Source organism: Danio rerio, chromosome 23 (genome assembly GCF_049306965.1).
Source record: "Danio rerio strain Tuebingen ecotype United States chromosome 23, GRCz12tu, whole genome shotgun sequence".
Lineage (NCBI taxonomy): Eukaryota > Metazoa > Chordata > Actinopteri > Cypriniformes > Danionidae > Danio > Danio rerio.
The window spans coordinates 11,980,118-11,994,262 of NC_133198.1; the positions used below are offsets into that span (position 1 = coordinate 11,980,118).

Here is a 14,145-nt window from a genome sequence, read left to right on the forward strand (position 1 = left end):
TTCCTTTCTTCAGAAAAACATCCTTCATGTATTTTGAGTTTTTATTTTAGTTTTTTTTTTAAGCTTTTCGTTGAACACCGTTGACAGCTAAAATACATTTTCTTTAATACACGTGAAACTCCTATCAAGTTGGCCAATTTTAGGACATTGTAAAACTGTACTGCCTGTTAACATATTTAGGAACAATTACACGCTTCCCTGTGCTTAAAATAAGCACTGTTAACGTTAGTGAGACGGTGCAGTACATTAAATCATTTTGAAGTAGTCATATGTTCTTCAGTTGACCACAAGAGGGCACTGCTATAAAGGCAATGCAGCATTTCTTGAAATGAAGATTATTGCTACCAAAACTATTGTACAACAATATAGAATATAAAGGTTTTTAATCTGAGATGCACAAAATATGAAACTTGATAACTTGGATGAATCGTATTTATTTCGAACACTGTACAGCAAACACACAAAACCAAGCAGTAGAAAGTAGAGAGGATAGCAGTGTAAACAGAAGTTTCTGCAGGTGGAATCTCAGGGGAGTCAATGCTAAAATATTGATTTTTTTTTAAGCTTAACTTGTTTTCCTCAAAGTTCAAATGTTAAATGCAACATGTACAGCATAAACGAGGGCATTTGTCTTGTAAAGTGACAAAACTCTGACATAGGCTTAGCAAATGAGCTGGCGAAAGAATGCTGTGGTTGACTTGACATCCAACTATCAACCTTTGCATGGCACTTCTTTTCTTTATATCCTAGGTCAGCTCCCTTGTTCTCAAAAATCAGCAACTGTACAAGTTGGAAGTAAGACATTTACAAATCCCCCTTCTGATATCTGCAGGCTGTTTTAATTTTCACATAGTGCACAGGCCTGAACAAATGCATTAGTTACACAACAACAAGCCTTGACCATGTTAGCAAAGGTTATCGAGAGCTGTCCTGGCTTTCTTTCGTCCTTACATAGAGTCTGCTAGGTTTTTCATTTGGCAATACTCACAATTCAAAGTTCATTCATCCATTCAATACTAGAACACATACACGTCCTGTCTCATCCAGGATTTCTACCGCTTTCACAGAGGAAGGTTTGTAAAGAGATTCATGGCTCAAGGGTCACGCTTCACTGAAAACCACAGGCTCATGACATTTACACATAAAAAGTTCTCATATCTAACAAATCCATTTTTTTTAAATCATTAGTTCGTTGGCACAGCATTGTGCGGGAAGGAACAGTTTAAAAAAAAACAAATCACAGAAGTTTTAAAAACATACAGAGCAGTAGGGAATTTGCTATAAGTACCAGCTTGTTGGAAAATAATTCAAAATTATTATTTTTTGCAATCCTTTTAAAAATGATTATTTTTTTCTTCTTCTTCAAATGCTTAAACTCTAAACGCACATGCACATAACATTGATTATTTATGTATCATGTCAGCATGTACTAAATTCAAATTAGGTTTGGTTTCTTTGGACTTCAAATAATTTTTCACAGTTTAACGATATGCGCAGAAGATGAAATAGAGCATTCAACAAGCAAACATGTTACTTTTTGTATCGTGCATTTCATACTTGGGGATATTTTAATTCTAAAATCTAAACTTGAATACTAAAGGTACTTTGAAAAAGGTTGTACTGAAAATAGGTGTATTTTCTTTGTTTGTGATATCTACTAGGCTGATGCAAGTGTTCCCGGAATAACTGAAAACACATTCTGGATATCTGTAAAAGTAATAAAAGAACAGGTTTTCGGGAGGTAAATGTGCAAGTCGACTACTTCCATATTATGTTTAATGCGGAAATGAAGTACTTATAAGAGGACAGTCAAATGTTTTGGCAACCATACATTAATACAGTCTCGTTTTGCTAGGGTCCTAAACCAGGTTATAGGTTATAGTTAGTTGTATGAAATACGAAAATTATTTTAAACCCTGCTTTGTCACATGCAGATGATGGTTCAGAATTGAACAGCAACATAATCTGTTGATTTGAGAAGCACGACATACTGTATGCACACTAGCTAGGCTTTCCCTACAGTTCAGTGTTTGCAAAAAAGATCTTCTGTTTTTATATCTCAATGAACCCTAGAAAAAAACTACTCAATAGACACTACTGTCACTCCACTAAGCTAATTCAGCACGTTCATCAAAAAGCCCTATGCCTCATGCTTGATGTTAGCATCGGGCTGTTGATAGTACGCTTGGTTAGTTTTCACATGTGTGAAGAAAAAGCAAGAGACTACAATGGCGGCTAAGTCGTCTGATCGATGTGATGCTGAGTCCGTCCCTCCAAAGCGGTCCTCTGGGAGGAAGACCGTGTGCCTCCTGGTCCATATTACCACAGCAAATGTAGACACGAAATAGAAATTACATGAGCAGGAATAGGTTCCGACGTCTGGGAGGCAGCATGTGTTTGTGTGCATGTGTAAATGTTAGTGTTGTGTATGTAAGTGGAAGCAAGAAGCTTAATATTAGAGGTCTGTAGATGTTTGGAGACCCACTGGCAGTCATTGAGGAAAAGTTGATTCTCGATGAAGTCCTGAGAAGTGAGGAGATCAGGACTGTTGGAAAATTAAAAACACAAATCAGCAAACCATGTAACACCTCCATTTATTAAAGTATATTTTGAAGATCCACTTAGTTGGCAATGGAATAATGTGGAAAACAATATCGTTTATTAATTATATTTGATAAGTGTGCATTTTGTAGCTAAATGAAAGCATGTTTGTCAATGCCATCCACCTAGAGTTAGCATGCGGCACTGACTGAACTGCTTTTGACATGTCATTACACCCTTGTCAAACTGCTATAAACCAGCCGGCTCGATATGACAGATAAACCATAATATGCATTTTGGAAATGGATGGATTAATTGTGCGTGCAGGGGTTGCTGGTGACAAATACCTTCGATTCCTCATGTGGATCTTGCGTGGAAGATTCTGTTTCCCTGACAACTACAGCCTTGGTTACCAACATGTCAGGGTGCTGTTGCTTGGCTTCTTTTATTGCCATGGCGAGCGCCTGTGAAAAAGTCATTTGTTTTTAAGTTAAATGAGAGAGGGGGAAACAAGCAGCTAATGTATTAGTAATATGCTTTCTGACTAATTAATTTGCACTTTAAAGTTGGCATGAAACAGAAATTGTTTTCATGTTTTCTTTCCTGTTGTGAAATGGCTTCTTGGTTTAGAAAAGAAATATGATGATGCAAGTTTGTTCATGAGGAACTGATTGTCATTAGCTAATTGCCATAATCTCGCGATGGACCAATTGCTGACAAGAGATTTTGTTGCAAGGGGAGGAGACATTTTTGAAGATTCCGATCAAAGACTTTAGAATACAAAAGATGTGTTACTTATAGTTTTGAATTAGGAAAATTGTAACTGTACTATAGGCGAGGCGTTATTCGCCATATTGACTGTTGTGCACTTGAAAACAAAACGTTTTTTACTTTAGTAATCTGTATGAAATTAACACAAGGTACAATCAGTCCTGTCAAATGAACATCACATGACAGCAATTGCACAAAAACGGCCATAAAAACCTGTAAACAAAGAGTGGCTGTCACTTCTGAAGAAGATTCGCCATCAAGACCAAGTTGTAAATTACTTCAGAAGAGCAGATGATCATTATTCAGAGATTGATAATGTGTAGAATGGTCATAGGTGAAGTTGGTGTGGTGATCTTGTTCCTTTTAAGAGCGCATTAGCTTGGGCAACCTAAAAATATGCTGATTCTGTTTGAACGTTTAGAAACTAAACTTATAAAACGGTTGTTGTTTAACTTTATTGGTGATTCTTAATCAAAATGTAATCGAAAGCTTGGCAAAGTTTAGTAGAATATGATGTTTCCTCATTCAGACAGAATGCCCGAGTATACTGCCCCAGAGATGTTTCAGGGCCTACTCACACTATGCCATCCGTACCATGCCCAGGCCCATTTCCCGGATCATTTGAGAAGTGTAAGTGCGCTGAATCGGACTCAAGCACAGTTCACTTGGCCGGCCCTGGCCCGGTTGGAAGAGGTGGACCTGAGCGCGGTTCACTTGGGCTCACAGCTCGAAACTGAAAGCGAGATGTGACTTTTAAGGGAATGTTTCATATGGATTTATTAATCATTCTTACTGTTCAGTGAACGCAAACTGCCTTAGCTAATTAAATACGCAAACCCCTCACTGCACGACAGCTGCGCGCCTTCAGCAGACCTTTTCATTTCTGCAGCACGAAAGCTTTATGTTTGTTTATGAGCAACAAAAGTGGTGGATCTGTTCGCCGAAATATTTGACTGCGTGTCACCGCATCCCTAAGGACTGTTTGGCGAAAATATTTGACTGCATGTCACTGCATATCAAACCGACAGAAACGATATAACTAGAGAAATCTCCACTGTGCTGCTAAGTGACAGCGCTTCCCACTGAACAGCACAGCATCGATGACATAAGCATGCCCAGGCCCGATTGTGGTGTGAGTGCGGGCCGTCGGGGGAGACGAGAGGGGGGACAAGCGTGCTTTGGCCCGGTTCGAGGCAACTGTACCTAGTGTAAGTACGGCCTCAAAGTTGGCCGCCACGTAAAATTACTTGTCTTAAAGGGATTTGTTACGATGCAAATTGGCATACATTTTTTACAATTGTCAATTTTGATTTCATTTGAAATTTACAGGGTTATCTTACTGAAAATGAAATGAAATTTTAATGTCATAAATTATCTCATGTATTTACAAATGCCACAAAGCTTTTGTTTATCTTCAGAACACACGTCAAGATATTCATAGTAAATAAAAAAAAAAAAAAACCTCAAAGATTTTTTTTTTATTACGCAGACTTTTCAGTCTATCCACTGAAATTGTGCGTAATCAAAACTTTTAAGCCCCAAAAAAGTTAACGAATGTGAATTTGCCGAAAAGTTTCTTTTAAATCCAGCTTCATGTATACACTATGGGATTTTAGTTTTCAGTTTTCTCGTAAAAATAAGAAATGCCAGTGTCTAAAATACCATTTACAACAGGAATAAGAAATCCTCTTATGCATGATCTTATTTCCTGTATCACTTTTTTCAAGCAGCTGCTGGTGATTCTTTCTATGAAATGTGTAATGTGCCTTGTCGCCAATCTGTGTGCACATAACAGCAATTAAATTATACCCCAGACAGTCGAGTTCAGGAGAAGAAAAGAAGAACCGACGACTTAGAAAGCAAGACAGCATGTTCCTTGCAATATCACTGCATGTGCACTGTTCATGTGAAATCAAAAATGTTGACTAACCATTTCATTTATGATTAAATCACATGTGACCCTGGACCACAAAACCAGTCATGAGTGGTTTTTGTGAGTGGTCAATTTTTGAAAAAAAAAAAAAAAAAAAAAAAAAAAAATATATATATATATATATATATATATATATATATATATATATATATATATATATATATATATATATATCAAAATATATATATCAAAATATATATATATATATATATATATATATATATATATATATATATATATATATATATATATATATATCAAATCTGAAAAAAAAAAGTTTTCCATTTATGTATGGTTTGTTAGGATAGGACAATTTTTTAAAGATAAAACTATTTCATAATCTAGAATCTGAGGGTTTAGAAAAACTAAATACTGAGAAAATTGCCTTTAAAGGGGTCCAGATTGAGTTCTTAGTAATGCATATTTCTAACCAAAATTCTTTTATTCATTAATTTTCCTTCGGCTTCGTCTCTAATTTAGAGGTTGCCACAGCAGATTGAACTGCCAACTATTCAATGTTTTATGCAGCGGATGCCATTCCATCTGCAACCCAGTACTTGGAAACGCCTATACACTCTTACATCTATACACAAACTCATGCATTACGGCCAACTTAGTTTATTCAATTCACTTATACTGCATGTATTTGGACTGTGGGGGAAATTGGAGTAGCCAGAGGAAACCCACACGAACATGAGGAGAACATGCAAACTTCACACAGAATTGCAAGCTGGCCCAGTCAGGGCGTGAATTAGAAACCTTCTTGCAGTGAGGCAACATTTCTAACCACTGAGCCACTGTGCTGCACTCTAGCTAAAATAAAAATTTGCAAAATGTTTTAAAATCAAGTTGTTCTTTACTTAACATTTTAAAGAGTTTTGTCATAAATTAAAAATCAATAATTTATACTTGTACTATACTGTATATTTTTAACCATTCCCACAACAATACCCAAGCAAGAGTAGGTTGGGTTTGTGGTCCAGAGTCATGATAGTTCTCTCCAAAACTATTTAAAAATATATACAGATGTAGTTCCTTTATCACCTACCTGATCTTGATCAACATCATCATCACCAGTAATGATGATCCTCTTTTCAATTCTTGTCTCTGAGTAGCCTCCTTTCACCGTCTACAAAACAAGAAGAAATAAAATATGTACATTTTCAATTCTTTAAAAAGTTTAATCTAAACGAGGGGCTTACAAAGGAAACTGGTTTCACATACCTTAGTAACATGAGTTGTAGTGGCAGATGTTACATTCTCAGTAACCATTAGTGGAGAACCATCTCTAGCTAATGATCCCAAGTTCACCTGGACAAAAAGGTATTGAAATAAACACTTGTAAAGGCATGACAACTGCAATATGGTAGGTACGTTTGCAATGCAGTTTATGTGAAGCACATTCTTGAAATAAGTTGGGAAACAAACAAAAAGAAGGACAAAAGACTCAAGTTCACCCGATGAAAGGATTGACATACAGGAGAGACTCTCTCTGTCATAGAGTACGCAGCTTCTCGCATACCGCTGATACCATGGTCCTACGAGAGAAGTTATCAAGATACTGTAAGATCCTCTACAGTGCATGGAAGTAATAAAATAAAGTAAGGACACTTACTGTAGATAAGGAATAAATGATAATTGACTTAATTACAATCTTTAAAGCATGTCCCTCTAATTTAGGGATGGCAACTTTGGTTCTGGAGGGCCATTATCCTGCAGAGTTTTGCCCCAGCACTAATCAAACAAACTTGAACCAGCTTATCAATGTTTTCAAGATCACTAGAAAGCTACTTTATACAGGCAGGTATGTCTGATTAGGATTGGAGCTTAACTCCGCAGGATAGTGGCACACGAGGGCCAAAATCTGCTGTAGTTGAACCTGTCACATAGTGACACTTCCCCGGTAAAGTACATTTGATGAGCTAAAAGGTCTTTACCGGGTCTGCAATCTCCATTATGGTTGTGGTGACCTCTGAGCCATTGGGCTGCGTCTCGATCTTGACCTCAGTCTTCCTTAGAGCCTGGGAGGCAATGATTTCACTGCTCTCTCTGCTGAGAGGGTGGATTGGGGGTGATTCAGAGCTCTCCCGTCTCATCGACTGGGCATTAGCTTGTTCTGTAGAGTCTTTTCTTAGGGCCTGTGCAGCTTTCACCGACCGTGGAGCTTTCTTGGGTACAAAAGGCTTGAGAAAGAAATGAAACAGATCAAGTGAAAACCTGGGAGTGATCATGAGATATAAGGAACACAATGCCAATCAAATGAACTTGGCAGCATATGGTGAGTCATGGTTCAAAAGAAAAGAATAAGAAGCAATGAAAAAATGTAACAAAATTCTGAAATCAAAGAAACCAAACCTGAACTGACTGACTGAACTATGGAGAGCAGCATCAAATGGAATGGAATTAGCATCAATCATGAACTCAAATTCCAATGTAATTTCATGCTTTGGTTCTGATGCCCTGTAGAACGCGAGAAAAATGGGACGTGATTGCATTCATCAACACATTTATTGTGACCAGTGATTGGAAGAGTCAGTTACTTTGCTGAAAGCACTATTATACTTGTCTACCTCCGGTTTACGTTCCTCCGGTGGCTTCGGTTCTACAACAGGCTTTGGTTTCTCTACGGGCCTCTGTACTTCTACATGTCTTTCCTCAGGAAGGTAGATGGGATCTGCTCCCAGTATAAAGGCTGGATGTGTGGGACGGTCTGAGAGGCCAAAATCAGGCGAGTAGTCTTTCTCTCCAAGCTCAGTCATGCCTCTAGAAAATTCCTCCATACCAGTTTGGAAGTCCATGAGCACAGTGAAGTCCACCTCAGCTTCCAGACTGGACGTTGAGCTAACAGTGATGCTTGAGCATTTTCGCTCAATTCCCAGGTGGGTCTCCTTTAGGTACAGAGTGTCTGGGTCAGGGTCATCTTCTGAAACCGATCCCAAGCGTCTCTCCCAGGGCTCTCTCTGAAGAAGAAGAAATAGAGATCTTGGTGCAAGGAACCAGCTGTGCTACAAGAGCATATGTTGACTGACAAACAGGTAAAACAAGGCAATAAATGGATGTTACATCTTCTTCACAAGACAAGAATGAGACACATTGTGGTGACTGATGGTTAACAGGTCTAGTAGGGATGCAGGGGTTAGTTCAACTCAAAAGACTTACTAAAATGTCAAAAGTTACGTGTCTCTGAGGAAAAAAACTGAGACAATTTTAAGCTGATAGATTTTTTTTTTTATCCTAGTGTAGAATACTGCATGTTGTAGATCATATATTATTTATCCATAGCATCCACAGGAGTTTATAGCTTTTTTTTTTTTTACGCCTGCATGTAAATTCAAGTGTGCCAAGGAATCAGTGCATGAGATGGATTCGTTAAATGACATTTGTAGGACGAATTGGATCATGCAATTAATGTCATGCTGTGATGATGAAAGCAAAAGGTAAATTGTAAAAATGCCTATGTTTACGAAAATGTCAATGCCAAAGCTTTTGGTTAGCAAGAAGGTAGCAGTGACTGAGATGAGTGGAAAAATGAGGCACCTGGGCTTCCTCCTGAGGCTCCGCATGAATTGCTGGAGTGGAAAGGGGCTCCTGAAATGTGAGATGAAATAATAGGAAGAGCAATGCAAAGTTAGTGCACTGAAATTTGAGATAACAGGGAAGGAGCCAAGACTAGGCCCTGAACCAACAACCAGACATATATAAAGGACCAAATATACTGACTGACACAGATATAAATGAGAAGTCCTAAACAGTGCGAACTACAGCATACAGCATAATGCACCACAACTATTTTTAGTAAAACTATATTAGAGCTGGGTGCAATTGTTTACCACAAAAGAGCCATATAATCATTGACACTAATTATATTTATATTTGACATCACTAATATCCTAAGAGAAGTTTTACAAGGGTGGTTTTGCTGTCAGAATAGTTTTTTAAGCTTGTTTTAATTAATTTCTTTCAATGTGTAAAATAAAAAAAGTATTTGATTTGACAACAGCAGTTATCTACAGGTATAAATATCGTAGCTCAGTGGGCTTTCGCATCCCTCAAGGTTCCCTGTAGTTTGTTGCAAAATAAATAATTTATATTTTTTCCAAGTCAAACAATAAATTCAGAATCCTTATGAATGAAGATGGGTATTTTATCCTGTAAATAGTAAGCTAAAACCATTCCTTGTTAAATCAACTTTCAGAGCCCTTCTCATGAACAATACCATGGCCATTTTTGAACGTCTTGCAGATTTTTGTTTGCAAAAATGGCATTTAAGCATAACAGTATGGTGCACAGGCCTAATGATTCCTTGCAACAACCATTCCCTACATGCCTGGTAAGAAGGAACCAGAGAAAGAATGTTGGAAGGAAGGACCGCACGTCAAGTGGAAAGTTAGTGTAACAGAAGCCTGAAGCTTAAGCAATGGAGATTATGTGGAAGATCCTAAGTGTATCTCAAATGCGCAAGCAGATGTTGAGCTGTGCAGAGGAAGGAGAGGAAAAGGAAGTGGCACGTCCTCATCCAATCAGACAGCAGTTATATTAAAGTCACACTATTAGTCAATGCTAAGATTAGATAAAAAAAAAAAACTAACTTTAATCTCTCCTCAGAAACAGGTTGCTTATGTTTTACTGGCATGTGCATTATGCAAAACTATAGATATGGATGTGCCGTTTCATGCGATGCTTTAGTTCCTGTGAGTGACAAGCAGATTATCAAGCAGTTGTTACCACTGATTTCCTCTTGGAAGATTCCATGGCGGAGCTCTTGTGAAGACTGTTGCCAGAATCACTTTTGGTGATTGGTTTGGTACGTGTTTCTCTTGCTCTCTGGGATTTTACAGGTGGGTATAAAGGGGCAATCTGGTCAAAGGCTGGAAACGTTGAATTGGTGGGAAAGTCAAACATAAAGAGTGGATCGTCAAAAAGGAACTGATCTTGTTCAATGCTTAGTCTGTGGTCTATGTTGTTCTTGAGATCCCTTAATTGGGGCCTGTCTTGGACAGACTGACGGATATATTCTCTGGTTTCCCAATTGTGATAATTACTTGCCCAGTCTTGTTTGGCAAAAGTTCCAATGCTTTCTAAAGTTGCAGAATTTTTGGACTGTGACAAGGTGTCCAGGGCATTCTCAAAAACTACTTGATCTTCCTTAGAATTGATGCCTTCACTTTCATCAAATGATCCTGAAATACTTCTCTCACTTGGTTGTCCTTGCAGCTTTGCTCCTTTTCTGTCTTTCAACTTCTTCGACCTCTCAGGCTTCAATGGGACAATTCGCTTTAACTCAGATTGTGATGTGTCACTTGCAGTCGAATCGTGTCTCTGGATTGTTGAGCCTTTGCCCTTAGGATCTGCCTTGGATGTTTGTTTCAGTAATGTAGCTCTGGTGTTCTCTGGTTCTTTTTCATAGGATTGTCTCTCACATCTGCTTTCATTATATCGATCTCTCATATATTTGTCCATAGCTGCATTTGGAGAAGCCTCTCCAAAGCTCCTCTCTACGTACCTTGCCAAGTCTTGATTTGTGGTCTCATGTTCTATGTTGGTTACCCCCATGTACTTTTTGTCACCCCAAAGTCTTTCTGTTGCATATGTATCACATCCATTTGTATGAATGACATTCTCTGACAAAGGTCTGTCATGTGAGTGTCCATTATCATAAGCTTTCTCATCCAAAGAATTGATTCCTTGGAAATGGTTGTACCTTAAAGCTGGGCTTTTGGCACGATTTCTCAGGGGCTTCTCTGGTGATAGGATGTTTTCTGTTGAGGTCCTTTTTGCTACACTGATGATGTTTTTTTCTCTCACTCTGTCATCTGTCTCTCTGTTGAATCCAGTGGCTAATGAAGCTACTCTAGGACTCCTGCTCTTTTCGTCTTTTTTACTGAGGGGCAGGTCTCTTTGACAACCATCTTGCTTCTCAATCAATAGGGACTCCTCTGAGGCCTATATATCAATAGAGTGAATACAATTTCAATGGCCTGTCAGTGCCAACACACCCTCTATGGTTACTTATATAACTGACATAATGCCTATATTTGCAATATGAATCTGAAAAATCTAATGATGCAAAATAAGATCTTAATGACCTGTGAAGGTAAAGAATGATCTCAAGTTGAATTTTATGTAAAATGTTGTATGGATGTTTTGAAGGTAAATAAAAAAGAGAGACAGTAATGTACTTAAGTACTTAAAATGCCATTTGCTTTTATTATCAAGCAATATCATTGTCTTTATAACACTAATTAAGGAAAATGCATTCATGCTGTGTTCAAATAAACCACTTCATACAGATTCTATTAAAGTTCAAACTGCTGCTAGCTCTTGACCCAGAGGCATGACATGAAATGGTTCAACAGCATCCACTTAAAGAGAGATTAGTCACATAAAAAAGAGGGCATGAATAACAAATCAAGCATTTGGCACACTAAATCTGAGACTGGTGCTGACACAAATCTGAATAATCCTCGTTGCGAATCTTAAAACAGTATCAGACCGAAATAAACTAATCACATAGCATCTGTTTTTGGGTTTTTGAAGTCACCACAAAATACTTCCCCTTGCTGGTACCAATTACTCACAGATTTTTTCTCCGGAGTGCTACCAGATGAGGCTCCAGAGAGACGTTTTTCTCTGTGGACCAGTTTGCTGTTGGGCTCCCTCAGCGCTCTTTTCAGCTCATTGATGCTGGCTTGATGTTTCTGCAACACATCCTCTGGTTTATCCAGGAACTGCTATAAAACAAACAAGTCAATCGGTAGAACCACTTACCTCAAGTGAATTACTTAAGTGAAAGCTGTCCGGTGACCTTCACAGCTGTTTACAAATGTTATCTAACTGTGGTACATAATAAGTACATGAATGCAAACATATGCCCTTGAGAATCATTGGTTGAGTTCTATTCTTTTACCAGAATTAGTCCCAAAGTTAGAATTGCATGTTGAAATGATTAAAAACTTCAATAAGCCAACATCAAATGCCACTAAAGTGTATCAAGTGATCTGTTTGATTAGTTTGCATTGCACATTATTCCTCTTTACCTAACTAAGTCTAACACTTTGAAATACTGTGTAAACACTGTAATGCAGATTTTAGTAAATTAAACATATCCAGATCCAGTTTGCACACTCTTCTTTATGCCATAAAGAATCACTACATATTTTTATCAACAAAACAAAGCTGCACATAAAACATGAAACATGCTGGTGTAGATAACAGATGTCAGATGGACTGCCATCTTGGGTCAAGTTACTTCAACTAGAAGACAATTAAAAAAAACGAGAGAGAAACTAAAACACAGAGAGTGACGGCTCAGGCAGTTGATGAGAAACAGTACCTCCTGTTTAGGACGTGGGGTCAAGTCCTGGTCCAACTGGGATAAAGGGGTGGTGAGGGGAAGGGTATGGTGGTGCAAGCCGAGGAACGGAGGCAAAGTGTGGTAGTGGAGACAGAGAGGCAGAGCATGGGTGAATTTATAAAGCAGGCAGCCAAACAGAGAGAGGAACTGTCATACAGACGCTGATGTTAGCCATGGAAGTACAAAGAGTGAAAGTTTGTGTCACTGCCTAGGATACACTGTTTTAAAAGTTTTAATAGCCACATAAACATTGAGGATCATGGCATACTGTATCAAGTTCAGTGACACAAATCTCTTGAGCTGTCTCTTATTCATACAGGTCTTATGAGGTGCAGACTGGCATGTACTGGAAATAGTTTTTTAGCAATGTAAACATTACACCAATGACATCCCTAATCACTACAAAACCTCTACAGCACAAATCAACTAATTACGTGGTAAGATGAGACAAATCGTCCCGTTTACCGAAAACATCTAATTATTGTCATTGATGTATGCATGCTAGTGATTGAGACCCAACATATTTTAAAAGTTAAAACAAAATGGCAGGAGTTTAACTTTAATTTTGTGTCATATTTCAGAATGAAACTGATATTTATTAAAAAAGAAATATAGGGCATGACCTATTACTTCGTATATATTTGTCTATCCTTTATTGTTTTAATGTTAATTTTATTATGTTATCTAAAACTAAATAAATACAATTTTCAGTAAAATAAATGTTAAAAATATGTGAGTACTTGGCTGTTTTAGTTTCCCTTAACTTCAGAAGTGGATGAAGTTATTCAATTTTACATAAAATTACAAACATTGTTTTGCAATAATATGCACTAATCAATCACACACAATATGAACAGGAAAATGTATTTTAAAAATACAAAAATGGCAGTGATTTCTTATTGATTTTTAGTCTAGAACAAAACAAATGAAGATAATTAACATTTTTCTTTTAAATAGTTAACAAATAACCATTATCCCAAGATGGCCTTATCTCGCTTCAAACAATAGTGTCATTTGAATCTCAAGAAGAGTCACAAAGGCTGAAAAACTACATGATCTGCCTTGTGGCTTACAGCATATCACACTGCTATTTTTTGCACTCTAAAGCCATGCTAGCAGTGTGTATGCAGATTTAGAGTGCAACTGAGACAATGACAGACAGACAATTAGACACAGATAAGTCACACTAAAAATACCTCTGTCTTAGAGTCTACAGGAGAACCTGCCTCCTCCCTCTGTCCGCGAGAAGATGAAAAGAGAAGCGATAGTTAGAGGACAGCAGTGAAGCGTTAGAAGCACGGGGAAAAGTGCAGAATCTGAATTAGACTGAGGAAATTAGCAATTGGAGAGGAGGGGAGGTTTGCAAAGAGGTTGAAAAGTTAAATTCAAAAGACATGTTAACAAAACAAGCAGACGTAGAAATATTTTTGAAATTTAGTCAGAGGCAGAAAAGAAAAGCAAAAGTAGGAAAAGGTCTTGGAGTATGAGACGGTATTAATTAGAAGACGGCAAGGGAGGTGTTAATTAAATAATGTCAGTGGGTCTA

General features: G+C 37.7%; 1 protein-coding gene across 35 annotated transcripts in view; it reads right to left on the reverse strand.

Moving 5' to 3' along the window:
* Positions 1-414: 414 nt before the first annotated feature.
* Positions 415-14,145, reverse strand: part of si:dkey-178k16.1 — a 151,186-nt gene continuing 137,455 nt past the window's right edge. The window contains exons 13-24 of one of the 35 annotated variants that reach the window (XM_073939856.1): positions 13,796-13,834; positions 12,579-12,614; positions 11,824-11,976; positions 9,971-11,188; positions 8,783-8,833; positions 7,816-8,205; positions 7,183-7,428; positions 6,724-6,783; positions 6,470-6,556; positions 6,294-6,374; positions 2,889-3,005; positions 415-2,545 (exon numbers count right to left, since the gene is read on the reverse strand). In XM_073939856.1, coding sequence (XP_073795957.1) covers positions 2,540-2,545; positions 2,889-3,005; positions 6,294-6,374; positions 6,470-6,556; positions 6,724-6,783; positions 7,183-7,428; positions 7,816-8,205; positions 8,783-8,833; positions 9,971-11,188; positions 11,824-11,976; positions 12,579-12,614; positions 13,796-13,834 — 2,484 coding nt within the window. In that variant the 3' untranslated portion in view covers positions 415-2,539. Of the gene's footprint in view, positions 2,546-2,888; positions 3,006-6,293; positions 6,375-6,469; positions 6,557-6,702; positions 6,784-7,182; positions 7,429-7,600; positions 7,706-7,815; positions 8,206-8,782; positions 8,834-9,970; positions 11,189-11,823; positions 11,977-12,578; positions 12,615-13,795; positions 13,835-14,145 lie in introns of all 35 variants that reach the window. The other 34 variants (XM_068216870.1, XR_012399018.1, XM_073939858.1 and 31 more) reach the window with 34 other exon arrangements.